This window comes from Notolepis coatsorum (genome assembly GCF_963971535.1).
Source record: "Notolepis coatsorum genome assembly, chromosome: 4".
NCBI classification, from domain to species: domain Eukaryota; kingdom Metazoa; phylum Chordata; class Actinopteri; order Aulopiformes; family Paralepididae; genus Notolepis; species Notolepis coatsorum.
Window position 1 is genome coordinate 182,750,499 of NC_140168.1, and position 26,577 is coordinate 182,777,075.

The 26,577-nt window shown below is 44.9% G+C and overlaps 2 protein-coding genes across 2 annotated transcripts in view; both read left to right on the top strand.

The window, feature by feature from the left end:
* Positions 1-11,213, top strand: part of cyb5d1 (cytochrome b5 domain containing 1) — a gene marked incomplete at both ends in the record, with an annotated part of 49,250 nt that extends 38,037 nt beyond the window's left edge. Inside the window, one exon of the mRNA XM_084313208.1 lies at positions 10,980-11,213. Within this exon, the coding sequence (XP_084169334.1) occupies positions 10,980-11,213 (234 nt within the window). The remainder of the gene's footprint in view (positions 1-10,979) is intronic.
* A 1,852-nt stretch (positions 11,214-13,065) lies between these two features.
* chd3 (chromodomain helicase DNA binding protein 3) overlaps positions 13,066-26,577 on the top strand; it is a gene marked incomplete at its 3' end in the record, with an annotated part of 171,320 nt that continues 157,808 nt past the window's right edge. The window contains 5 exon segments of the mRNA XM_084313205.1: positions 13,066-13,431; positions 15,717-15,802; positions 15,804-15,842; positions 17,032-17,238; positions 20,088-20,215. Of these exon segments, the coding sequence (XP_084169331.1) occupies positions 13,236-13,431; positions 15,717-15,802; positions 15,804-15,842; positions 17,032-17,238; positions 20,088-20,215 (656 nt within the window). The 5' untranslated portion in view covers positions 13,066-13,235.

A 26,577-nucleotide genomic window follows, 5' to 3' on the forward strand; every position in this document is an offset into this window, starting at 1 on the left:
GCTTGCTGCGATAGAGAATGAGACATTCTCGCCCTTTATCGTCTTCAAATCTCGTCTTATTGTCCGAATTGTCATTTGGGTTTCGCTTCCCCGCAGCCCTAGCTGGGCCGCAGCGGAGGCGAGCAGAAGGGTCTTCTCGGACCCGTCATCGAGGACGGCGTAAGTGTCCAGGACTTTATTCTGGTAGCTTAGTGTCACACGCACTACTTTTAGGAGTACTCGGGCTCCACTGCTGCTGGCGGGGTCGATGTACATGACGCTCGCTTTGCTGCTGGATGGTGCGGGTGAAGGGCGCCGTCTGTTACTGTCGTGAAGTATGTCCAGATGGGCTCCATCGCACTTGGTGCACCTTTTCTTTAAGCGGCATTCGGCTGCCATGTGTGAGCGCGCACAGCGAAAACAGCGCTTGTTGGACTTTATCCATTGACTTGCTTCCTCCGCGTTCAGCTTGGGGAAGGAGTCACATTGCGCTAGCCAGTGTTCTTTCTCACAGTAGGGGCACACTATCTTCCACTTCTCCGTTCTGGAGGGGGTACTGTGGCTCCTGCTGCTCGGTACTGACTCCGATTGGTGCATCACAGTCACCGATCTTCTTCCATCATTTAGTCGTCTGGTTCCTTCTCTGGAGCCAGGGGTGCTCCGTCCGAATGTATCTAGCCGTAGGCTGCTGACTTCTCTCGCCAGGAAGTCTGCTAGATCGAGGAGGTTCGGTTCGGGGCCATTCGGGTCTCGGTGGTCCCTCTGTCGCCTAAAACGCTCCTGTCGAGCGGGCGGCAGCTTCTCCAAGATCCTTTCCACATTTGAGTTGGCATAAAGTTCATGCCTCCCCTTCTCTCTCTGCGCTCCCAACATCCCTACCAGGGACTGCACTCTGATGGACAGGTCGTCCAGTGCTCGATTGTCTATTGCTGGGGGTAAGCGGTCGATGTGTCGGATCTCCTGGATCACGTAATCCCATATGCGCCCATACCTCTGGTCCAATGCTACCAGCGCTGCTGTGTATGGGGTGGTGGAAGTCGCGTAGGCGAGCGCTATATTATGTGCGCGGGGCACCTTTAAGTGCTTCAGTAGGATGGCGTATTTGTGGCGTTCATCCAATACATCCACCAACATGGTCTCCAGACACATGCGGAGTTCCGTATACTGGGCCCGGTTCTCTTGGGTGAAGTCGGGTACCATAGGCGTGCCAATGTATGACGCTGACTGTGGATACATCGGCGAGCGTTGGGGGAGAGGTCTCCTAGGCGAGTCTCCTCCCGCTCCTTGGTATGGGCTGGTACCGGCAGTGTACCATGGCCCGCTTGTCCAGGTGCTGTTCCTCGGTGCGGGTCGTGCGTCGTGCTCACCCGTGTATAGAGTCGGGGGTCTGTAGCGCAGCTCCGCGGGAGTATAGCCTGGGCTGTACCGGACCTCCTGGTCCGGTAGAGTACTGTGCTGTCGTCGGGCATGGTTCTCCTCCTCTTCCTCTTCGTCTTCAGTTAGGTCATCCAGTGCTTGTAGTCTGGTTTAGCCTCTCCACAGGATATGCTGCTCCTTCCCGGTTGCTAGGTCTCGCTTGGACCGGTGGGGGGAGGTGGTCTGTGGGGGGTATAGACCTCGTCTGTTGGTCAAGTTCAGGGTTGTTTACTCGGCTAGGGGATGCCGCCCTGGAGGTGTGTCTAGACGAGTTCCTGGAGCCTCTGGCGGAGGGAGAGGGTGTTGTCCGTCTGATCAGCTGTTCTATTAGTTGCGCTTGCTGTCTGTCGCGCTCTGCGTCCCGTAGAGCACCAGCAGCTGCTCGCTGGCTGTCTGCTCGGTCTCGGGCCACATTCTCTTCTCTCTGAATGCGTCTTATTTCTAGACGTATATGCTCTTCTTCGCTCCGCTGCTGGATCTGCAGTCGGTCGCGTTCAGCAGCGGCGTTCAGGCTGATGAGGAAGGCCTGCTGTAGGGTCCTCTCTGCCTCGCTGGGAGAAGGCGGTTGTATAGGGGAGCCTTCCCTCGGGGTACTCCTTGCGGAGCCTTGGAGCTCTATCTCCACGGTGCTCTCCCCGTCTTCTTCCGTGCCGAGTTCTCTCTCGGTAGCGTTGTATTCCTCCCGGGACTCATCGGGGACTACTTCTTCAGTACTGGCGGGGTGTGAAGTCATGTCTGGTTCCCACTGGTCCCCACCGTGAACTTGGTCAGTTACATTAGAGCCCGTAGGGGCCTCTATGGTCGGGGTAGTCTGGGCGTTGGGGTTAGACATACTTTTACTTTCTAGTTTTACCGCGTTTACTGTTAGTAGAAGACTAGGTTGTTGACTGACAGCGTAAGCCTCTAAGTACTGAGGGAGCCGTCGTTCACGCTGCGGGCGTTGGTTAGGAGGATCGTTTCGTGGAGTGTTCATCATAGGCCATTTCAATATTAATAACACTATATTAATATTACACTGATTACCCTCCGGCTCGAAGGACCAATTTTAACTGAGGGGTACAATTCCCTGACTGTATTACTAGATATGATACTTACTACCACTACCTTTGTACTTAATATTCGGCCACCCAGTACACGGCATAAATATATTATGATGAACACTGTCACGTAGATGAAACGGATCCAACACAAATGTACGAATTAGAAATAGGTCTTTATTTCTACACAGCGATGGTGTGTAGAGCAAGCACTTAATCAAATCAATCACATTTATGAATGGAATTAGTATGCACTTTTATGGCAAGAGTATTCGTCGGTATATCAATAGAGAATGTCCAATCTCTGAAGGCGCAGGTGGTACATATACGACCTGGAATAGTTTAAGGAATAACAGCAATGATACTTTAATGATTATATACTGGACACACTAGGGGGGGTTAATCCGGTCGCTTGTAAGCCGACAGGAGTAGGAAGGGGGGGGGGGGTAGAATCCGGCTGCCTCATCCGGCCAAGGGTATCCCAGGTGAACCCACTGTAGTGCCGTTCAATGCGCCGGCGATCCTTGGACCACAGATGAAAGCAGGTGGACTCTCTGTGAGCCGGCTCTCTCCGGTCCACGGGGGAGAGACGTGAAGCGACCTCGTCTTGCAGAGCGTCTCCTCACCTTGCGTCCTCTCCAGGGGGGGGGGTTCCAATACACGGCAGTGTCGGGGGTCTTTATCCATGGAATAATCAATGTATACAAAGCATAATCCGTGCCTGGGAAGGCGGGCTGTCGTCGGTAGAATAATCCGGTATACAGGTCCACTCGCTTGTCGGCTCTGGGGCTCCTCGGTTGCAGCTTCACGTGGGGTCAACCACCCTGGATAAGCAGCCAGTTCTCTGCCCGAAACGATGGGGTACTGACTACGGTAGTATTCTCACCGCACGAAGCACTATATATTAACAGACTATTATTAGCTTAATAGACTACGTCCAACTCGACGATATAGTGCCAAATATGACTATTCAAATATTAATATACACGATGTCTCAATACCGGTGGTAGGCGAACTTGGCCTTACTCCCACACGTGGCGTCGCGGGGAGGCTTTACGTCTGTGACTCTATTGGCGGGTAAGAAACTGGACTGAAAAGGAAGTCCTACTTTAGTAGCGCAGTATATATACGCACTATGAACAAATAGTCCCATTAGTGGTGCGGTAGTCAGATTCCTACGCGGAACTAGGACTTGTTCGTACATGTGGAGCGGTACGTTTGAACTGGGTCTGAGGGGTATGGCAGCCTGGCACCAAGGTCTCGACCAATAGTAGAATGGAGACTATTATGGGATGTTCAGTAGGCTAGAATGGATATTCAATGCATATTGTACAAGGAATATACAAGGGATATCAGGGAATATTAGAGAATATACAAATACAATTAAATATATATATATAAATAAATATATATATTCGGTTTAATCTGGCCCTTCACAACACTAACAATAGGGAAAAAAGCTCCACAGGCAGTGTGGAGGAGAGAAACCTTAGAAGGGCCATTCAAGGGGGGATCTCCCTTCTTAGATGTTGGTGATAGTAGTGTTGCAGACGGACAGTTGGTAAGCATGCACTCATGTGTGTAGTGAAACACAGATGAGTGCATGCAATAGCAACTGAACATTTTGAAAGATTAAAGATAAAGCTAATAGCGATAGCAACTGAACATTTTGAAAGATTAAAGATAGAGCTGATAGCGGATCTATTTGAGGCACAGGGGCGGCGCAAAGAGGGTCACGTCCTCCCCGTCTTAGTCACGGGACATTCAACACTCCGGTCATTGCTCAGGGTTTGCTCATTGCTCATCTGTATTAGCCTGGTATATGTGTATTAGCCTGGTATATCTGTATTAGCCTGGTATGTCTATATTAGCCTGGTATATCAAATACCCTGTATTAACCCCCCGGTATGTGTCTGTATTAGCCTGGTATATCTGTATTAGCCTGGTATATCTGTATTAGCCTGGTATATCTGTATTATCCCGGTATATCTGCATTAGCCCAGTATATATGTATTAGCCTGGTATATCTGTATTAGCCTGGTATATCTGTATTAGCCCAGTATATCTGCATTAGCCCAGTATATCTGTATTAGCCTGGTATATCTGTATTAGCCTGGTATATCTGCATTAGCCCAGTATATCTGTATTAGCCTGGTATATCTGCATTAGCCCAGTATATCTGTATTAGTCTGTATTAGCCTGGTATATCTGTATTAGCCTGGTATATCTGCATTAGCCCAGTATATCTGTATTAGCCTGGTATATCTGTATTAGCCTGGTATATCTGTATTAGCCTGGTATATCTGTATTAGCCTGGTATATGTGTATTAGCCCGGTATATCTGTATTAGCCTGGTATATCTGTATTAGCCTGGTATATCTGTATTAGCCTGGTATATCTGTATTAGCCTGGTATATCTGTATTACTCTGTATTAGCCTGGTATATCTGTATTAGCCTGGTATATCTGTATTAGCCTGGTATATGTGTATTAGCCTGGTATATCTGTATTAGCCTGGTATATCTGCATTAGCCTGGTATAGTATTAGCCTTGTATGTGTGTATTAGCCCGGTATATCTGTATTAGCCCGGTATATCTGTATTAGCCTAGTATATGTGTATTAGCCTGGTATATCTGTATTAGCCTGGTATATCTGTATTAGCCTGGTATATCTGTATTAGCCTGGTATATCTGTATTAGCCCGGTATATCTGTATTAGCCTAGTATATGTGTATTAGCCTGGTATATCTGTATTAGCCTGGTATATCTGTATTAGCCTGGTATATCTGTATTAGCCTGGTATATCTGTATTAGCCCGGTATATCTGTATTAGCCTGACATATTGGCCCGATATACTCTGTATTAGCCTGGTATTATGTGTATTAGCCTGGTATATGTGTATTGGCCTGGTATAGGTGTATTAGCCCTCTATATCTGTATTAGCCCGGTATATCTGTATTAGCCGGGTATATGTGTATTAGCCTGGTATATCTGTATTAGCCTGGTATATCTATTAGCCTGGTATATGTGTATTAGCCCTCTATATCTGTATTAGCCCGGTATATCTGTATTAGCCCGGTATATGTGTATTAGCCTGGTATATCTGTATTAGCCTGGTATATCTGTATTAGCCTGGTATAGGTGTATTAGCCCTCTATATCTGTATTAGCCCGGTATATGTGTATTAGCCTGGTATATCTGTATTAGCCTGGTATATCTGTATTAGCCTGGTATATCTGTATTAGCCTGGTATATGTGTATTAGCCTGGTATATCTGTATTAGCCTGGTATATCTGTATTAGCCTGGTATATCTGTATTAGCCTGGTATATCTGTATTAGCCCGGTATATCTGTATTAGCCTGACATATTGGCCCGATATACTCTGTATTAGCCTGGTATTATGTGTATTAGCCTGGTATATGTGTATTAGCCTGGTATAGGTGTATTAGCCCTCTATATCTGTATTAGCCCGGTATATCTATTAGCCCGGTATATGTGTATTAGCCTGGTATATCTGTATTAGCCTGGTATATCTGTATTAGCCTGGTATATCTGTATTAGCCTGGTATATCTGTATTAGCCTGGTATATGTGTATTAGCCCTCTATATCTGTATTAGCCCGGTATATCTGTATTAGCCTGGTATATCTGTATTAGCCTGGTATATCTGTATTAGCCTGGTATATCTGTATTAGCCTGGTATATGTGTATTAGCCTGGTATATCTGTATTAGCCTGGTATATCTGTATTAGCCTGGTATATCTGTATTAGCCTGGTATATCTGTATTAGCCCGGTATATCTGTATTAGCCTGACATATTGGCCCGATATACTCTGTATTAGCCTGGTATTATGTGTATTAGCCTGGTATATGTGTATTAGCCTGGTATAGGTGTATTAGCCCTCTATATCTGTATTAGCCCGGTATATCTATTAGCCCGGTATATGTGTATTAGCCTGGTATATCTGTATTAGCCTGGTATATCTGTATTAGCCTGGTATATGTGTATTAGTCCTCTATATCTGTATTAGCCCGGTATATCTGTATTGGCCCGGTATATGTGTATTAGCCTGGTATAGGTGTATTAGCCCTCTATATCTGTATTAGCCCGGTATATGTGTATTAGCCCGGTATATGTGTATTAGCCTGGTATAGGTGTATTAGCCCTCTATATCTGTATTAGCCTGGTATATCTGTATTAGCCTGGTATATCTGTATTAGCCCGGTATATGTGTATTAGCCTGGTATATCTGTATTAGCCTGGTATATCTGTATTAGCCTGGTATAGGTGTATTAGCCTGGTATATCTGTATTAGCCTGGTATATGTGTATTAGCCTGGTATAGGTGTATTAGCCCTCTATATCTGTATTAGCCCGGTATATCTGTATTAGCCTGGTATATCTGTATTAGCCTGGTATATGTGTATTAGCCTGGTATATCTGTATTAGCCTGGTATATGTGTATTAGCCTGGTATATCTGTATTAGCCTGGTATATCTGTATTAGCCTGGTATATCTGTATTAGCCTGGTATATCTGTATTAGCCTGGTATATGTGTATTAGCCTGGTATATGTGTATTAGCCTGGTATATCTGTATTAGCCTGGTATATCTGTATTAGCCTGGTATATCTGTATTAGCCTGGTATATCTGTATTAGCCTGGTATATCTGTATTAGCCTGGTATATCGGCCCAACATCCCACACCGGCATCATCCAACAACACAGTTAACTACTCCCTAGAAGCTACACACAGTAGCATCTTCCCTTCTTCAGTCCCTAGTGGTCATCAGGGGGTACCCCATGGCAGCAGCCCCCCTGACGCCGAGTTGCCGTCAGCGTCAATGGTTCACACCGCGGTTGTGAATGGAGAGGGGGGGGGGGGGGGGGGGGGGTTATGACACAGGTGCTGGTGCCCCTCGGTGTGTGTGTGTGTGTGTCACACTGCATAAAATCTGGGTTAGCTACCGTGCAGCACCCAGGGGAGGCGCCTTCCCCCGCTCATCCCCGACATGAATCCCTGCCAAAGGGACACAAGGGGGTTAGCGAGCAGCACAGTAGTGCAGTGTGTCAGGGCCCGGGGGCGTACGAGATAGGCCTGGCTGGGTTCGCGCTCGTTCGCACGGGGAGCTGCATGCACACACACACAGGCACGTGTGGGTGCCGTCGGTCAGGTTGTAGACAGATGTGCACGTGCACACGCACACAGACACGCAACACACACAGTTCTTCCAGCGCTGTGGGGAACAGGTCCATCTCTCCCGCCAACAGTTGTATCTGGCGTCACCGACCTCGTCCGTGGCCAGAGGCTTAGTGGGGGCTCCAGTAAGACACACGCACATGGTCACACATGCAAACACACACAACATGCGGTGACAAACACATTGTCTGTTTCTTTCCGGTATTCTCAGTCTCTCTCGCCCTCTCTCTCTCACACACACACACACACACACACACACACACACACACACACACACACACACACACACACACACACACACACACACACACACACACACACACACACACACACACACACACACACACACACACACACACACACACACACACACACACACACACACACACATATTTATGTATATTTTCTCCCCCACTTGAATTGCCCGCTCTCTCTCTCTCTCTCTCTCTCTCTCTCTCTCTCTCTCTCTCTCTCTCTCTCTCTCTCTCTCTCTCTCTCTCTCTCTCTCTCTCTCTCTCCTCCCTCCCAGTGTGCCAACTGGATCAGGCATAAACAAATTCCTTTCTTCTCATTTGTGGGTACGGCAGGCCAAGCCAGAGTAGTGGTTCAACCACCTGTTTCAGCAGTTGTGTGTGTGTGTGTGTGTGTGTGTGTGTGTGTGTGTGTGTGTGTGTGTGTGTGTGTGTGTGTGTGTGTGTGTGTGTGTGTGTGTGTGTGTGTGTGTGTGTGTGTGTGTGTGTTTGTGTGTGTGTGTGTGTGTGCGCCTGCACAGAAAATAATCAAATGTCTTTCCCCGGAAGTGCGATCCAGTAATTGAGGCAAACCTTAAGGGGAGACACTGCAGGTGAATAGGGTAAAAAAATTAACTAATAGATATCACAATGAAACTTCCCCAGTTGATTACTTATATTAAGACAAGACTTTTTTGTATTACAAGTTTTCTGAAATTGTATGTTTAAATATGCAAATGAGGCATGATCTACTTAAATATGCACTAATTTGCATATAATTCCAGGACAGAAATCTGAACATTGGATAAAGCCATTTTCAAAATTATAGTTTCATTTTGTTGACATATTAGAGCCAAAGGTTATTACAGAGGGGATTTTGGATATCTCTTTTTATCACTCCATAAATCAGAAAATACTCCATTCAGTCCATTTTTATGGTAAAATTCCATATTTCGCCATGTTTTTAGGAATAAAATTTGATATAAATCAGGGTATGAATGCGATATCAACAAACCCTTCTGTAAATACCTTCAGAACATAGATATGAATATAACTGGAAGGTTTGGTGTATGTGAGTGCTACTGAAGTGGAGATTTCTGGCTCAGAGTATGAGGAAAAACTCTTAAAACTCATTTTTGGGAAAACGCCTTCAAAGTTCTGTATTGTAAAATGCCATACTTTTTTTTTTAAACAGATATTTACAAACACAATACCTAATCAAACCATTAGTAATAGATAACCTAAACACATGCCTGATAACTGAATAATAATAATAATGATGTTATTGAACTGAACAGAACTACACACAGGCTACAAACAGTGTAGTACAGTGTAGTACCCCCTAATAGGCAAAAAATATTTGAATAGATATCACTATGAAACTTTCCCAATTTGTTATGTACATATAAACTAAGAAAAAATGTATTGCAAGTTTTCTGAAATGTATGTTTATATATGCAAATGAGGCACTTTTCCATTAAATATGTGCACATTTATGGATGCAATAAGGCAAAATGATGTCAAATAAACAACTAAATGTGTGTTATTGACGTTTTATTGTCACTAGTTTCATAGAAGACATGTTTAGGAAGCAAAATATAACAAAATCTCAAAATCAACAAAAAAAGTATATTTGACTATTCACCTGCAGTGTCTCGCCTTAAAGGGACAAAGACCCACTGACAGAATAGAGGTGAATTTGTTAGTCCAATAGTGATAAGACAGCAGCGATGTGACGTTTGCGAACGATCCAAGTCTTTCGAACGGCTCTTTGGTACGAATGAAGGGAACCATGCTCTCTCAATTCTGCCGTCTACACCGCGGTAAGGATTAATATAGGCCTAGATTATTATATATTTTTTCATGTTGGATACCATACATATATTTTAACGATTTGAGGCTTTGTTTCCAGGGGCTTTAAGTATCTTAAGTTCAAACCTGATCCAAACCTTATCCTATCATTATCCTAATGATTATTCTACGGATAAACCAAAGATTTGGATTTAAGACTGATAAATCAAGTAACCCCACCCCCTAAAAATATTAAATAACTTTGAGCTGTTCCTTTTGAAACGGCTCTTCGAAAGGAAACGGAGCCAAAAGATCCAGCTCCCTTCAAAGAGCCATAATTCCCATCACTATAAGATAGACTTGGTGGGTTAAGGAGCATGCCACACATGCTTACGATATCACAGGTTCAGTCCCAGGTCATTAATTTATTGCAGATTAGCACAGTTTGAGTCATATCCCCCTTTATCAGGTTATGGGTTCAGCCGGCTGCTTGAAGTTCACGCCGAACACTCTTTGATGTGTGTTGAAATAACACAGAATGCATTGTCCAGAACTAAACACGCATGGCCGTGTTGACAAATGACGCGTGTCATATTTCGTGTCGTATTTCAACACAGGCGTAACGCGCCTATTTGTGTTCCGCTAAGATTGGATCGGAGTAGATTCAAATGTGTTGTCATCATACAGCACAAGCCTATACCACGAAAGGAAGTTTGGCATCTGACCAGAGTGCAAATGTAGCAATTAAGTGAAATAGCAATAATACAACGTACAGGTGATTAAACTGGAGTATAGATAAATGAGTACTGCTGAGTAATAATGACACTATGGTAGTAAGCCATACTGGCCAGCGGTATAACTAGTAAGAGTTGGTAGGGATATATACAGATGTAGATATAGTACAGGTATGTAAAAAAGATTATATTCAGACAAATATATACCGTATATGGTTATGAATATATACTGTATATATATGTCAGAAATGTCTCTGTATAAGGTAACGACTGCTTCTGATATCATAGTTTAGTTCGAACACATCCTGTTTTATTTCAGGCCCTTTAACCCTTTCACAACCACACTACAGAAGGTTAACCTTTCACTACCACACTACAGTGTGGCAGTGAAAGGGTTAACCTTCTGTATTGTCGCAGTGAAAAGGGTTAACCCTTTGGTAGTGTGGTATAGTGAAAGGGTTATAAGAGTGTTTGAGGGACCCGCGGGTTTGAGTCTGTGGCCAGTTACACACACACGCACACGTATCTGTCACAATCCAGTGAGAGAAGACCAAAGTGGTCCTGGAAGTCACTTTCTCTGACCCGTTCTGTTCAGGTGTGTTCCGAGGAGACTCTGGAGCAGATCCTCCAGCAGCGCTACCTGCGCTACAACTCGCACGCCGCCAACTACACCTGGAAGTACGACCGCCTCCCGCTGGACATGAGCAGGACGCTGGCCGAGAACGGCATCGCGGACGACGACGAGGAGTTAGACCGCGACCGCATAGACCGCGACCTCTTCACCCAGTCCATCCTGCTCTACTTCAACGACGACCTCACCGAGGGTTGAGAGTGAACCATGACCCCGGGGGGGGGGGGGGGGGGGGGGGCATGAAGCGTGTCAGAAACGTCTCTGTAAAGAGTTACAGACTCCTTCTTGTGTCCTGGTTTAGTTTGTTTACGTCACGCGACTTGACCAATGACTGTAGGTCAGTACTTCTATTCTTAGAAGCTTTATTGTGGTCTAATTAGAACCGTTTCATGCACATTTACATTTACATTTAGCTGACGCTTTTATCCAAAGCGACTTACAAGTTCTGTACGACAAGTCATCAGGAAGGGCACAACTCTATCAGCTGAGTAACAATGTTCATCAAAGTGTTGAGTGCTACAGTGTAGGTTAGTTTATTAGGTGCATGCCAGTAGTTAGGGTTAGATCTTTTTTATTTATTCTTTTGCACACATGACCCCCGATGTTCCGTTGACCTGAGTAGGATATAGTGCAGCAAATATTAAATGTTTCAGATAATTTTTACTCTCAAACAATTAAGGTTTTCTTCGTGACACATTATTATATATTTATTATTTCACGTAACTTTATTTACTCAATGCTTTTCTACTCTTCTGTTGATTGATTGAAAATTTTATTAACAGATTGCAGAATGGGCACAATACAGTACGGCTCAATATCAATACACACAATTGTTAAGGGGATGCAGACCAGAGAAAGACTTTCGTCTCGTTTACATCAGGGTCCCCCCCCCATTTTCAATTCATAATGTTCATCTTTCCAGTGCTCTTGCTTTGTCTACCTGGTTTGTTATTCCCTCAAAGCAGCATGCAATAAATGGATTTGCATATAAGGATTTTTTTTACAGTACAAAATGTGCTAAACTCATTCGAATACAGAAGTCGGGCAGGTGGTGAAACGCTGTGGAGCTAATTTGTCCTCCTTTTTTGTGTGTGACTCAATTTGTATTGACTCGTGTTTTTCTTACGGGGTTTGAATTCGAGAGGCGAATCAAAATTCCTTTTGACAAAACAAAAGTGCTACAAGCGGCGCTACTAAAGGCAGACCGAGATCCAGGGATCCCAGTGGCCTTACTAGTGCCATCCAGCTGCAAGACTGGAGAAGGCGTTCAGAATTCCGCTTTCCCCTTATTTTCACTCGTCGTGTCGGAGGTGGATTATTACTATTAATTGTGGATCGCGATGCTCTCCAGTGGAAAATGTAGCTCGCATATCTTTTTGTGTGTGTGTGTGCATTGTTTTCATCATCCTCACCACAAGTGGTTAATTTTTTAAGCAATACAATCTGATGTAAGTCTGGGCATAGCTGCGGCAGATTTTCCCAACCCCCTCATCATTCCCTCCCCAGCACTCACGCACAGTGCGCGCACGCACACACACGCACACACACACACCCCTCCTGCTCCAAAATATATTTTATACCACCACGGTGGGGGCTCCCAAGAATATAAGGTGGCCCTATTAGATAGATTTGTGTGTCGGGCTCTGCAATGCAGAAAGCGATTGTGTGATTTTTTTTTAGTAATAAGTGTCACTTGCACAAAAAAATCACACAACCGCTATTACCAAGTTATTACCAAGCAACCAACCAACCAGGCAAGTCTGACGAATTCGTGACTGATCCGAGGGAGGGGGGGGATGCACAAACAAGTAACAGTGTAACTTGCATGCAGCCACACGCACACACACCCCCTTTCCTGTAACAATGTGTACGTTTTTATGGAGGGAGGGGGGCGAGGAGAGCGAGAAAGAAAAGAGAGGGAGCGAGATAGAGAGAGAAAGAGGAGGGGGTGCGTTCTGAAATAATATAGTCAGCCATTTTTTTATGTAAGGGGATTTTTCTTATTGGGGGGGGGGTTGTTAAAAAATAAATATAAGGGCGGCCATCTTTGTTGCTCTGCCTTTAGTGTAAAATATTCCAAAACGCCCCCCACTTTTTTTTCTTCCCCCCGCCTGTGCCGATTTGAATATTAAAATAAATATCATAATTCGGGCGAAGAAGAATACGCTGCTTTATGAAGAATACGAGGACGCGGATCCATCAAATGACGGGAATATAATAATGTCCTCCTCTCCTCTCCGGTCCTGTGAGGAAGACGATCAGGGCATGGTGGTTAATAATAATTCCGAGGGAGGAGATTTTGATGAAGAAGAGGACGACGACGGAGAGCTAGACGAGGAGAACGCAATAAGCGACATCAACTCGCCGGCGGCGCTTCTGGAAACTGCAGCAGCGGCAGCGCCACTAGCCGCGCCAGGTACAGTAGAGGACAGTAGAGACGGGCGAAGGCTCGGGAGCGCGCATAGAGAATAGAAACACACAAGACACATAATCCAACATTTTGAGGGGGGATCGAACCTACGCCGGAACACCTAGTATCCTGCAGGACCACCTATATCACACGTTATTACCCGATGATCTAATGAGTTGCGATCCCCTCTGTCTCCAAGACATCCCAGCTAAAAGAGTTGAAATGTAACTTTAAACCAACTTGCACACACAGCTGTTTTCCTTTTCATCCTCTGCAAATCTCAAAGTTGATGCGTCTTATTAACGTTGCTTTCGCCGCTCGGGATGATGATGATTCTATAATAACACGACACACGCAACATGGTGTAAATGTAATATCATTGTAATCTCGTATTGTAATAAGGTCGCGACATGACTGGCAGAAAACATGGACTCCCCATCATGCCATCGTAGCCTTGATATTTGAAATCTCAATCGGGTCTTGGTTGGGATGAGATGCGTTTAGCTGTCATGATGATCAGAGCCTCTGGATGATAGTGTGAGATTCCAGCGTGTGTCAGAAACTTCACCCCATTGTCGCTGCTGTGACGGGGACAGTTCAACATAGGACACGGCACACGGCATGCGGCTCAGCCAGCCTGGGGTGGCTTTTCGTATAATAGCCTAATTACCCCGTAATAACGACTCCCTCGTTGTTTTAGACAGTACAGAAAGGAGCCTTTTATTTTTATAATCGCCCATATATCATTGGATTTATTTGTCTGGCTGCAGTGGGGTTGCATTCTTCTGCCACAATAGCAGCAGACGATATGCAATATTGATAATGATGACATTGATCAACGACGAGAGACCATATTGTGGCATTCTAGAAGTTTATCTGCAAGTGGAATTGTATATTTGTATATAAATTGATGTAGCATAGTCAATGCATAGGACGGTGAGAATAAAAGGCAACCATATAGTTCAGGTTACCATAGTTTAGAAGTCAAAGTTGCAATGGTTATTATTATGCCTCCAATTGATTGGTTATATGCCCCTACAAAAGATACCATGTAGTCAAATATCACAATTCTAAAGTAAAGTCGATTCCACCATAATATAGGCCTGGGGCCCAAATTAGCTCGTTTTCAGGGCCAGCAGTGACGCCAGACAGACACGCTCAAATCAATTAGCGCGCTCCCCCGCTGTGGGCTCTAACCCCCCGCGACCTCCACCAGCGGTTACCCCGGCGGTCGGGACCCCGGCGAGGGGATTGACGGCGGGGAGGAAGTCGTTCCAGTTCATCACGCCCGTCTCGCTGGCGGCCTCGGAATCACCGGGAGCGGAGTGCGTGTTGCTGCCGCCCCTGGCGCCGCTTTCGTCAGCCGAACGCTGCACAGATATACGCGGGTATAGCTAGTAGGTGTGTTCACTGCTGTTGTAAGCAACAAAGGCAGACAGGCAGACAACAATACAATCGAACTGTAGCCTCTATCAAACAGTATGTCACAATGGCGGCTGCAGCGCTCATATTCGCTGGTGCTTTTATTGTATTTTCTGCAGATCTCTCCCCAATCTCTCCCTCTCTCTCTCTCTCTCTTCTCTCTCTCTCTCAGCCAGTCCCACTGGCTGCTCTTTTGACTGCTTTCCCAGTAGGATTGTGGGACCATGTCACTGACTTTAGATGCTGTTTTCTCCACCCAGAGACACTCGGATGATAGGCTAATCGTTTCACATAATTTGTTCCATGGGAAATAAATAATGTGCTCCATGTTTTGTTTACAAACTATTATATATAATAATATATTATAGACCCAGGTCAATTATCTTTTACATCTCCCTTGTGGTTCACAGTGAAATAATCATTTGGTATAGGCTATATCTTGCTAGGCCAATGTCACCAACAACAGCTAAAACTACACACGTTTTAAAGGTAAATAAGCAATAATTGTATGACCATGTTATTGCACACATTGCCCATATATAGGCATATCTGCATTAAGCTATTGTGGTTATGCTTTTCTATTGAACCGACGGCAGCTGTCAAATCCACTTAACAATCCACTAGCTGGAACTAATTTAGCGTGTGTGGCAAATCAGTCAAGGTCAAAGGTCAGCAAAGCCAGTGCTATTATCACTAGGCCCTTGTGCATAATTGACCGTGTTCACAACGGCGGACATTTTGCTCTTATGTCATGCTCAGGTTGGGATTCCTTTCATTTAGGGTTAGCTATGTATTTTGAGGCGTTTCAGGTTATTGTTATAATATGGTTCCAGACAACTTTCTCCTGCTTCATCCCCTTTTCCTCCTAGAAGAGGAGGGGGAGACGTCGGACCGGGACGTGCCCGGCAGAAAGAAGGGGCGGCCCAAGAAGAAGAAGGAGGTGAAGAAGAAGGAAAAGAGGGGAACCTGTCAAAGCAAAGAAGCGCAAGAAGATTGTAAGTAACGTTAGAATTTTTAACTGTTCTCAAGGAGATTGTAAGTAACATTAGACTCTTTAACTGTTCTCAAGAAGATTGTAAGTAACATTAGACTCCTTAACTGTTCTCAAGAAGATTGTAAGTAACATTAGACTCCTTAACTGTTCTCAAAAAGATTGTAAGTAACATTAGACTCTTTAACTGTTCTCAAGAAGATTGTAAGTAACATTAGACTCCTTAACTGTTCTCAAGAAGATTGTAAGTAACATTAGACTCCTTAACTGTTCTCAAGAAGATTGTAAGTAACGTTAGACTCCTTAACTGTTCTCAAGAAATTGTAAGTAACATTAGACTCCTTAACTGTTCTCAAGAAAATGTAAGTAACGTTAGACTCCTTAACTGTTCTCAAGAAGATTGTAAGTAACACTCCTTAACTGTTCTCAAGAAGATTGTAAGTAACATTAGGCTCTTTAACGTTCTCAAGAAGATTGTAAGTAACGTTAGGCTCTTTAACTGTTCTTATGATGTCATTATTCTTCACCATTCAAACTCTTTCTCCCCCCCCTCCCTCTCTTGTCTCTCCCTCTCTCTTCCCTCCTCTCTCCCTCCCTCCCTCTCTCTGTCTCTCTCCCTCTCCCTCCCTCCCTCCCTCTCTCCCCCTCCCTCCTCTCTCTGTCTCTCTCTCCATCCCTCCCCCCTCCTTCTCTCTCCCCCCCCTCCCTCTCTGTCTCTCTCTTCCTCCCTCGCTCTGTCTCTCTCTTTCTCCTTTCTCTCTCCCTCCCTCCCTCTCTCTTTCACTCTCTCCTCTCCCTCCCTCCCTCTCTCTCTTGCTCTCTCTCTTTCTCCCCCCCTCTCTCCCCCTCCTCTCTACTTCACTCCCTCTCTCTCTCTTGCTCTCTCTTTCTTCCCCCCTCTCTCTCCCTCTCCTCTCTCCCCATCGCTCTCTCGCTCTCTCCTCTATTTCTTTTCCCTCCCTGTCTCTCTCTGTCTCTCTCCCTCTCTCTCCTTTCTCTCCCTCCCTCTCTTTCACTCTCTCTCTCTCTCCCTCTCTCTCTCTCTCTCTCTCTCCTTCTCTCTCTCTCTCTCTCTCTCTCTCTCTCTCTCTCTCTCTCTCTCTCTCTCTCTCTCTCTCTCTCTCTCTCTCTCTCTCTCTCTCTCTCTCTCTCTCTCTCTCTCTCTCTCTTTCTTTTTGTCTTGCTCGCTCCAGGACAGTGGTGTCGAGCGGGACTCTGACAGGGAGAGAGACAGGGAGAGAGAGAGGGAGAGAGACTATGGCGACAACTCCGACAGTGCGGCCAGCGACTTTGGACCTGGTGGAAAGAAGAAGAAGAAGAAGCACAAGGAGAAGAAGGAGAAGAAAACCAAGAAGAAGAAGAAGGATGACGGGGACAGCAGTCAGGAGGAAACCACTAAGGTACAGGAACTTCAATCACTTCAATCACATACACCACTGTCAATGGAGCCATGTGGTTCCAAGGTATGAGATAAAATGAGATTAGATGGGATCAGATGAGGCGAGATAAAATAAGATGAAGTGAGGTACGATAAGATGGTACGATAACATAAGATAAAGTGAGGTAAGGTTAGATGAGGTAACGTGAGGTCAGATTAGATGAGGTACGATTAGATGAGGTAAGATTAGATTGATTGATTGATTGTTTGAAAACTTTATTAACAGATTGCAGAATGGGTACAGTACAGTACAGCTCAATACACACAATTGTTAAGGGGATGCAGACCAGAGAAAGACCTTCGTCTTGTTTACATCAGGGTCCCCCATTTTCAATTCATGACATTTATGACATACACGACATACAAATATACAGTACTGTTTAAGAGACAGAGATCCTAAAAGAAAATATATACATTCGAGGGGGAAGAAACTGTACATTGGAGGGGGTTGGGTGGGTGGGTGTTTTGAATTGCAGCCTTCCGTAGGTGTTCTTTGAGGGCGGTTTTGAAGGTGGGTAGGGATTCACATTCATTTATGGCTGTGGGTAGGGCGTTGCACATTGTTGTGGCATAATTGCTAAACGTGTTTAGTCCCTTGTTTGAGCCGAATCTGGGTTGAACATGATTTGTGGAACTCCCTCTGGTGTTGTGGTCATGGTATTCACTGACCTTTGGGAAGTATTTCGACATGTACATGTACATGGGTACCTTAGTGGTGTAGTGTATCTTGTAGACCAGGCCCATTGCAAGTTGCTGTACTCTGTCGTCTACTCTAAGCCATCCTAGGATGTCGAAATGGGCAGGGGTGAGGTGGGTTTTAGGAGTAAGGTCAAGCAGTAGTCTGACCAGTTTGTTTTGTGATGTTTGTAATCTTGTTTTATTTTTTTTAACTTACATTTTTATTTAACATTTATAGACATACAACACTTAGATAATACTTACAGTGACATCCATACCATAACAATATACAAACATGGGTCCCTTGAATATGCCATCATTCAGCCGCCCAAACCCCCATAAGAGGGCTCCCCCACATCCCAGGTCCGTCCCACGCGGGGCCGAGCACTCAGCGACACGGGTCCCTTGAATTTAATTGGGCCAGGCCCAGTAGAGGGGCGAGGGGTGGCACTCCCCCCCACCGAGCCTAGCCTGCTACCTCCCACATCACCAAGCACCCCACCCCACGCACAACGAACCCACAACCCACAAGACCCCACTCTCCCGGGCCGAACCGCGGAAACGATGGCCCCCCCCCCCCAACATTCCCCCCCCTGAGCTGAGCCCGTAGAACTCCCCCATATCCCAGGCCGATGCGCGCAGAGCCGGGCCCCCAGCGACACGGGTCCCTTGAATTAATTGGGCCAGGCCCAGTAGAGGAGAGGGACAGAGTCTCCCCCCCACCGAGCCAAGCCCGCTACCTCCCATGTCACCGAGAGCCCCACCCCACGCCCACCGACCCCGCAACACACAGGACCCCACTGGGCAAAGCTCAGCTGCTCTGACCCCCATTAGAGAAACCCCTCCCTCCCGCCCTCCTCCCGAGAAACAGAACACCCCCATATCCTGGTCCACCATGCGCAGAGCCGAGCACCCAGAGCCCGCCCCCGCCAGACCGCCAGGCCCCCGGCCCACGAGAACCCCAAGCCCAGCCCAGGCCCGCAGAAGGCCTAAGCACCACGCCTCAATGGTCCCCCGATCCCCCGCGTCCCCAAGCTCGGTGCCCCCCCGGCCCGGTGACCATACCGCCCAGGCCCCGGCGGCCGAGGGCCCCAGGAAACCCCGCCCCCCCCATACCGATCCCACAACACGCAAGGCCCCCCCTCCCCCGGGTCAAACCGCCGGAACGATGGCCCCTCCCCCCGGCATTCCCCCCCACTGAACTCAGCCTGCCCACCTCTGTACCTCCCATGTCACCGATTGTAGTCTTGTTTTTAGTGCCTTTGAGATGCTTTGGTACCATGAGGTGCAAGCATAGTCGTAGTACCCTTGAATGAGTGCTCCTGTTAGAGTCTTCAGGTTATTCTTGTTTACCAGAGAGGAGATCCGGTACAAGAATCTTGTTCGTTGGCTGACTTTTTTGATTACATTGGTTGCCATTTTGTCACAGCAAAGATTTGCCTCTAGGATGGAACAGTAAGGTAAGGTAAGATAAAATAAGATAAGGCAAGTTAAGATTATATGAGGTAAGGTTTTTGTCCCCTTTCCCTGTTAGAGACCTGTTTGTCCTTTTTTTTGTGATCTTTTTCCCCCTCCTTTTTCCTCAGTTTTTCTCCCATCCCAATGTTAGTCGTTATGTCAATTCCCAATCCCCTTCCTGGTCGCTGCGCACCTACCCCCTACAGTCGGTCTGGGAGAGTGGAGGCTATCACATGTTTCCTCCGACACATGTGTAGCCAATCAACCGCTTCTTTTCACCTGGCAGCGCGGACTCTCACTGAGAGGGTGTAACGTGTGGAAGGATCACACTACCCCCCTTAGATTCTTTCCTCGCTGAGCAGGCGCCCCGACCGACCTGTAGGAGTCGCTGTTTACAACGACCAGGACCCACCCCACCAGCTTTCCCACCCCTAACACTGCCAATTGTGTTAGTATGAGCGACCAGCCAAGCTGGTAGCAATGCCGAGAGCTGGGCTCGAACCCAGCATCTCCTGCACTAGTGGCGAGCGCCTTGCCCACTGCGCCACTTAGCCGCCCCTGACCAGTGTTCTTAATTGACTTGCCTGGTTAGATGAAGGTCAAATAAAAATCAGGGGGAAAAAATAAACTGATGATGCTTGATGATGCTTGTCGATCTTGTCGGTTTCTTCTCAGCAGCCCATAGAGCAGAAGACTTCAGCCCAGCTGGCCAAGGAGTGGGGCCTGGAGGACGTGGATCACACCTTCACAGAGGAAGACTACAGGGAACTCACCAACTACAAAGCCTTCAGCCAGTTCACCAGGTTGGACCTTCTTCATGATCTCCTGTTAGGATCTATCAGTCAGTTCACCAGGTTTGACCTTCGTCATGATCTCCTGTTAGGATCTATCAGTCAGTTCACCAGGTTTGACCTTCGTCATGATCTCCTGTTAGGATCTATCAATCAGTTCACCAGGTTTGACCTTCGTCATGATCTCCTGTTAGGATCTATCAGCCAGTTCACCAGGTTTGACCTTCGTCATGATCTCCTGTTAGGATCTATCAGCCAGTTCACCAGGTTGGACCTTCTTCATGATCTCCTGTTAGGATATATCAGTCAGTTCACCAGGTTGGACCTTCTTCGTGATCTCCTTCACCTGTTATCTTCATATTTCACAAACTTAACACTTTGATTGCCAGCCGTGTTTTCCTTTTTACCCCCTTGAATGCCACCATCCACTCCAATGTTAACTTAATATCGCCTAATCTATGTTTTAAATTATGGCTATGTGTCTAATCTGCCCGTCGCTTATCAAAGACTAATTTTCCAGTCAACATTGTCACGGCAGATTGTTTTTTTTATCGCTTCATTTCCGTTTGATAGCATTTTGAAAATCACTCGTTTTCGCGGAAAAAACAACCCATTCTATGATAATCGTCTTTTACTGGAATATTCCAGAACGTTGTCATTTGTCTGCCTATTTATGAATCGTTTTCAAATAAACGCTAGATGATCGATAGTATATGTGTACGCTCGTGCCGCGCGCTGATAATCGCTGCTCTTATTTCCTGATGGCTTTTACAGTCAAAACAGCTATATCACATATAGGGGAACCGCTTATATATCCGTGGAAACGAGTCTGGTTATCCTAAGACTGATAACATAGATTCCTTACCTGAGGTCAGATGGTATCCAAATGGTTTATTCCAATTTCCGATCGCCATTCGAAAAAATCGCTCATTTGATTGATCCATCGTGTATACAGTAAAACACATATTCGCCGTGGCACCAAGGCTCCAGAATGAACTCTGGTAGACCCCGGTTACATCAGTGAGAAGTAAAATGTGGAGTCAGAAATCCTTTCTCCCATTCACTTTCATTGAGTCCAATCCAAAAGGGTGATTTACCATCTGGGAGACGATAGGGGGCGCTTTCTTCACATCTGAGCGCCGGCGGTGCCTGGATCTCCAATGGTAGGCTCGCTTGATGCAATATGATTTCAGATCGGTAATAATAAAAAAAAAAAAAACAGAGTATTCTCGTGACGTGGCATTCAACGGTCGGGGGGTAAACCCGAGAAAAGCCGTGAGTGGCATTCAAAGTGTTTTAAAGGTGCTTTAGATACAAATTTTATGTAGAGTAATAATTTATTTTAATTTTTTTTATCCTCTCTTTCTCCGATTTTTCTCTGTTTTCTCCCCGTCCCAATTGAGTCGTTGTGCCAATCCCCCCCCTCCCTTACCTGGTTGTTGTGCGCATGTTCTCCTACTGGTCGGTACAAGGGAACCCTGAAGTCTTCCTCCGATACCTGCGGCGACAGCCAGTGACTCTTTTTTCACCTGGCAGCGAGGACTCTCATTGGTGTAGTGTAACGCGTGGGAGGTCACGCTGCCTTCATCAAGTCCTGCCTCCGCTGAGCAAGCGCTCAGACCTGACCTGTAGGCGTCGCTGTCCACAACGCCAGTTTCCCACCCACGGCTTCCCTCCCCCTAACCCAGCCAAACGAGTTAGTATGACGATCGGCCCAAGCCAAGGCAATGCTGACTCCGGGAGTCGAGACCGCAGCCTCTTGCATTGGTGACGAGCAGAGTAATCATTTCTTAAAAGGAATACACCCACAGAGCTTTTAGAAAGGTGTGGGATGAAACTATTGCTTTTCCCCACAAAAAAGGAATTGATCAATGAATTACATTAAAATGTATTGAATTTATAATTAAAGAAAAATTTGGCAGGTCCATAATGAATAATAATAATAATTCATTTTATTTGTATAGCGCTTCTCAGGAACCAGGGCCCTATTCCCCGTACCTGGTTCAACTAAGTCGATCAAGATGTCATTATTCAGATTCAGTTAACCCGATGTTTGAAGCCGGGATTTTCCTGTTCCTCGAAGGTGGATTCAGTCTCGTTAACTCAAGCCAGCACGTATCGATAGCAGAGATCCTGATTCTCTAGCGGCATTGATTGATTAATTGATTTAAAACTTTATTAACATATTGCAGTACGGCTCAATCGCCTCGCCGACAAGTTAAATGCGTTATCTATAGGCTAATTTTAAGTCCCTCATTACCTCAATCAATCAGATTATATTTCTTTAAACTTGCCTGCTGGATTGAATAATCAAATGAGATCTTGCTAGCGAAAATAATTAGTTAAACTGTTATACAGAATAACGATACGGCTCTCTTCCCATTGATTCATGTATGGTCGATCTTTTACTTATCTCCACTATTGTGTAACGGGTTCTTCTTTTGACTTTCACGCAGACGACCGGGGTTCGAAACCTAGTCTTTCCCTTCTTTTTGCGATGTAGGAATAATTCAATTTGGTGCACGTTGAGAGCTATATAAAGAATGACATCCTCAATGCATGTAGATTTATAATATTTTAACTTAAAACTAGGCTACTTTGGCGTATAATCATTAATATTATATTCCAAATAATTATATTGGAAACACGGGGTTTCGAACACCGGTCGCTGGGTTGCCAGGATTGAGCACTACCGCTGCGCCACTGTGCCAGATGGGATAAATTCATTGTTTATACATTAATGAACGAGAGACCCGTGTTTAGAATATTCTTTATTTTGAATGAAGTTTTATCTCTTTATCCTCATTCATTAATGTGACGTCAACGGCTCATTCAATTTCTCAAATCCGTCAAACAGCGCATCTCATCAGACATCTTAATCCCAGTTACAATTAAAATAACCACATAATGTGTACATCGCACCGAGCGAGCGCCACGGTATATATAACGTGCATTATTTAGGACAAAGTGAATTTAGTATCAGCATTTTGGGTCTATTTTACATTTCAAAAGCCCCCTCTGGAAGAATGGAGCACAAAAACGTAATTCAGAATGGTATAATGCAGATCGTAGACTGTGGGAATAATTTCAGGAAACGGGCTGTCACTTCTTTGCGGGGGCGTGGCGATGGTTCATCCGGCTAACTTGAACTTAAACCCTGCTTTCGACCAGGCTCAAACTTTTGGATCTGTTGTCATGGTGATTTGGACAATCCAGATTCGGGGAACCGGAAAGTCCGGCTTAAGTCAGACTTCACAGAAAGTTATCCGGCTAACTCAGTTATCCAGGTACGGGGAACGGGGCCCTGAAAAGTCGCTGGAATGAATGTTGTTGTTTACATTGTTTATCCCCTCCCTACTTCCCATTACCTTCCACGTGGAATGCATCTGATTGGATAAATTACATGATCGTGCTCTAGTGCGACATCTAGTGGCCGAATGTTATCTATATAGCACCTTTAATGATGCACAAACGTACGATTTTCAAATAATTTCGAATGAGGACTGTGTAGATTCAACCACACACAATTACATTAAAAAGCATTGTCCTTTGGTGGTTGAGTCTACACAGTCCTCATCACTGGCCAATGGTAATGAGAAGTTTGATTGAGCCACTATATTACTTTACGTGCGTAGTGCACTTAATTGTACGTGGATGAATGTATAAGGTCTTCATTCCAAATGATTCCAAATCGTACTTAGTGCACAAGTGCCAGTCCTCCTTATTGTGTAACTGTTGTTACATGTAGTATTTGAAATTCAAATGGTCTCAAAAAACAGACGCACTGCGTATGGAACGACACGCAGATACACAATATTACCTGCAAAATAAGGAATCAATCATAATAGGAGGATAGTGACTAATACTGTTCTGTGTCCCTAGAATAGATTATGCCTTTAACTTGATTTATTTAAAGTTAAAGGCAGTAGTATGTCAAAACATTTAGTTTAGGCCAGTCAGAAATGCAATATTAAGTCAGGAAGAAAGCGTTTGTCAACTGTAGGAGTTGCTCTAATCCTACAGTCTCGCTCCTTTTCTGAGCCTAACCCGTCACCAGAATCAAATCAAATCAAATCAAATTTATTTATAGGGCCCGACAACACACGTTAATGTCCCCATGGGCCGTACAGGTCTTCTTTAAACAAGTCAAGAAGAAAACATAACAATAAGTCAAGAACAGAACAAGAACACCATAAGGTCCAAACATTTTTAGATGAATGCAAATAAATGAAAGAATGCAAGCACTCCCAGACATACCCCACGCGAAGGTAAGGAAAAACTCACTAAAACCTAACAATAGGGAAAAAAGCTCCACAGGCAGTGTGGAGGAGAGAAACCTTAGAAGGGCAATTCAAGGGGGGATCTCCCTTCTTAGATGTTGGTGATAGTAGTGTTGCAGACGGACAGTTGGTAAGCATGCACTCATGTGTGTAGTGAAACACAGATGAGTGCATGCAATAGCAACTGTACATTTTGAAAGATTAAAGATAGAGCTAATAGCGATAGCAACTGAACATTTTGAAAGATTAAAGATAGAGTTGATAGCGGATCTATTTGAGGCACAGGGGCGGCGCAAAGAGGATCACGTCCTCCCCGTCTTAGTCACGGGACATTCAACACTCCGGTCGTTGCTCAGGGACAGCCGGAGACAGGGAGATAGGGGGTGGCGCAGAGAGGGTCGGAAAGGGATGGAAGGTCGAATCTGTTAGAGTAAGTTAGAGTATTGTGTTCATTCATAGTTAAAGACAGTAGAGGTTGAGTACTTTCTGGTGATACATCACATTCACACTTTTTTTCTTTTTTGAAGATTTTTTTTTTTGGCATTTTATTGCTTTATTGGACAGACCCGGCAGAGAGGAAGGATGGGGGAAGATATGGGGAGGAGACATTTGGCAAGGGTCGCCGGGTCCGGGAGTCGAGCCCGGGACGGCCGCGTTGCACTGCAGTGCGTTATGTGGTGCGCCACCCTGGCGCCCGTCACCTTCACACTTGTATTGATTTTACAACTGCAAATACATGGGCTGATAGAGGACATTTTCAAAACAGACTTATGTGGTTCTTCAGTGCAAGGGTTCAATTATCAACCATTATTAAAAAAAATCGCACAATTCTGTAGTGTCTCACAATTTAAAATGTCCTTTTCCATGTGTTTTCGACCAATCCAACAAATAATCACCAAATAAATATCTGTAATTTGGTTATTGCATTTACAGTTACAGATTTATTTTGCAATCAGATTACAGTCTCCATTATTTGTAATCGGATTGCAGTAATCTCGGCGCATGTAAAGCCCTGTCGAGACTGTTGTGGTGGAAAATATAAACAGTTATGGAATGTAGTTGTAAATAATAGAGATACATGAATGTTCCGGTTTAAATAATAATGATATACTCTAGGTGTTTATGTAGGCCTGAGCCCTGATGACATGTGGATGTTTTGAAGTCAGGGTGGTCTGACAAGAGAGCTTAATGTGACTTCACTATGTACACAATCAGGGTAGATGGGGTGATGTGACAGGAGCCTTTAGTTTCAACCCATGGTAGAGAGGGTGGTAGTGTTGTTGTCAGTTTGATATGTAGAAAAGACATAATGATCCAGTGTTTGCCAGTTCTTCCTTGTTTAAGTTTGCATAGATAGAATATACGTTGTGTATTATGTTTAGTTTTCTAGTTTTAGTTTATAGTCTAGTGTTATGTGTTTTGTGCCCTGATCAGGCGCTCCTAGTGTGATGTGTCGTGTCTAGCTGTAGTTCCCTGTCGTGGTTTTGTAGTCCTTATCGTTTTCCCCTCCAGCTGTGCCCATTTGTAATTAACCAAGGTGTGTCTTGTCTCATCATCCCCTCATGTATAAGTATCCTGTCGTGTCGTCCCCTTTGTCTGATGCTGATCCTGTCTGTGCAGTATGTGTTCTTGTCTGTCGTTACTTTAGATTTCCTTTATTCAAAACCATGGTAATTATTCATTAAATATTCTTTGTTGATTACTTTGGCTAACGTCTCCTTATTATGTTACATTGACCCGACATCGAGCCTGCTAATTGTCAATGGTAACGTAATAATAGTCTATAACTATTTATACAGTTAGCATAGCATAGGTTTGTATAGATAGAATATACGTTGTGTATTATGTTTAGTTCTATAGTTTAGTTTATAGTTTTAGTTTATAGTTTATTTATAGCCTAACTAGTTTATAGTTATAGTTTCTAATTATAGTTATAGCTTATAAGTATAGTTTGTATAGATAGAAATATACGTTGTGTGTACCATGTTTACAAATCTAATACGGTTGAGGAGCTGGGAAATACAAGCATCTCACGTTTTTCTGAATGTATGTACATTTTAAAAACTGACAATAAAATAATCTGAATCTGAAGAA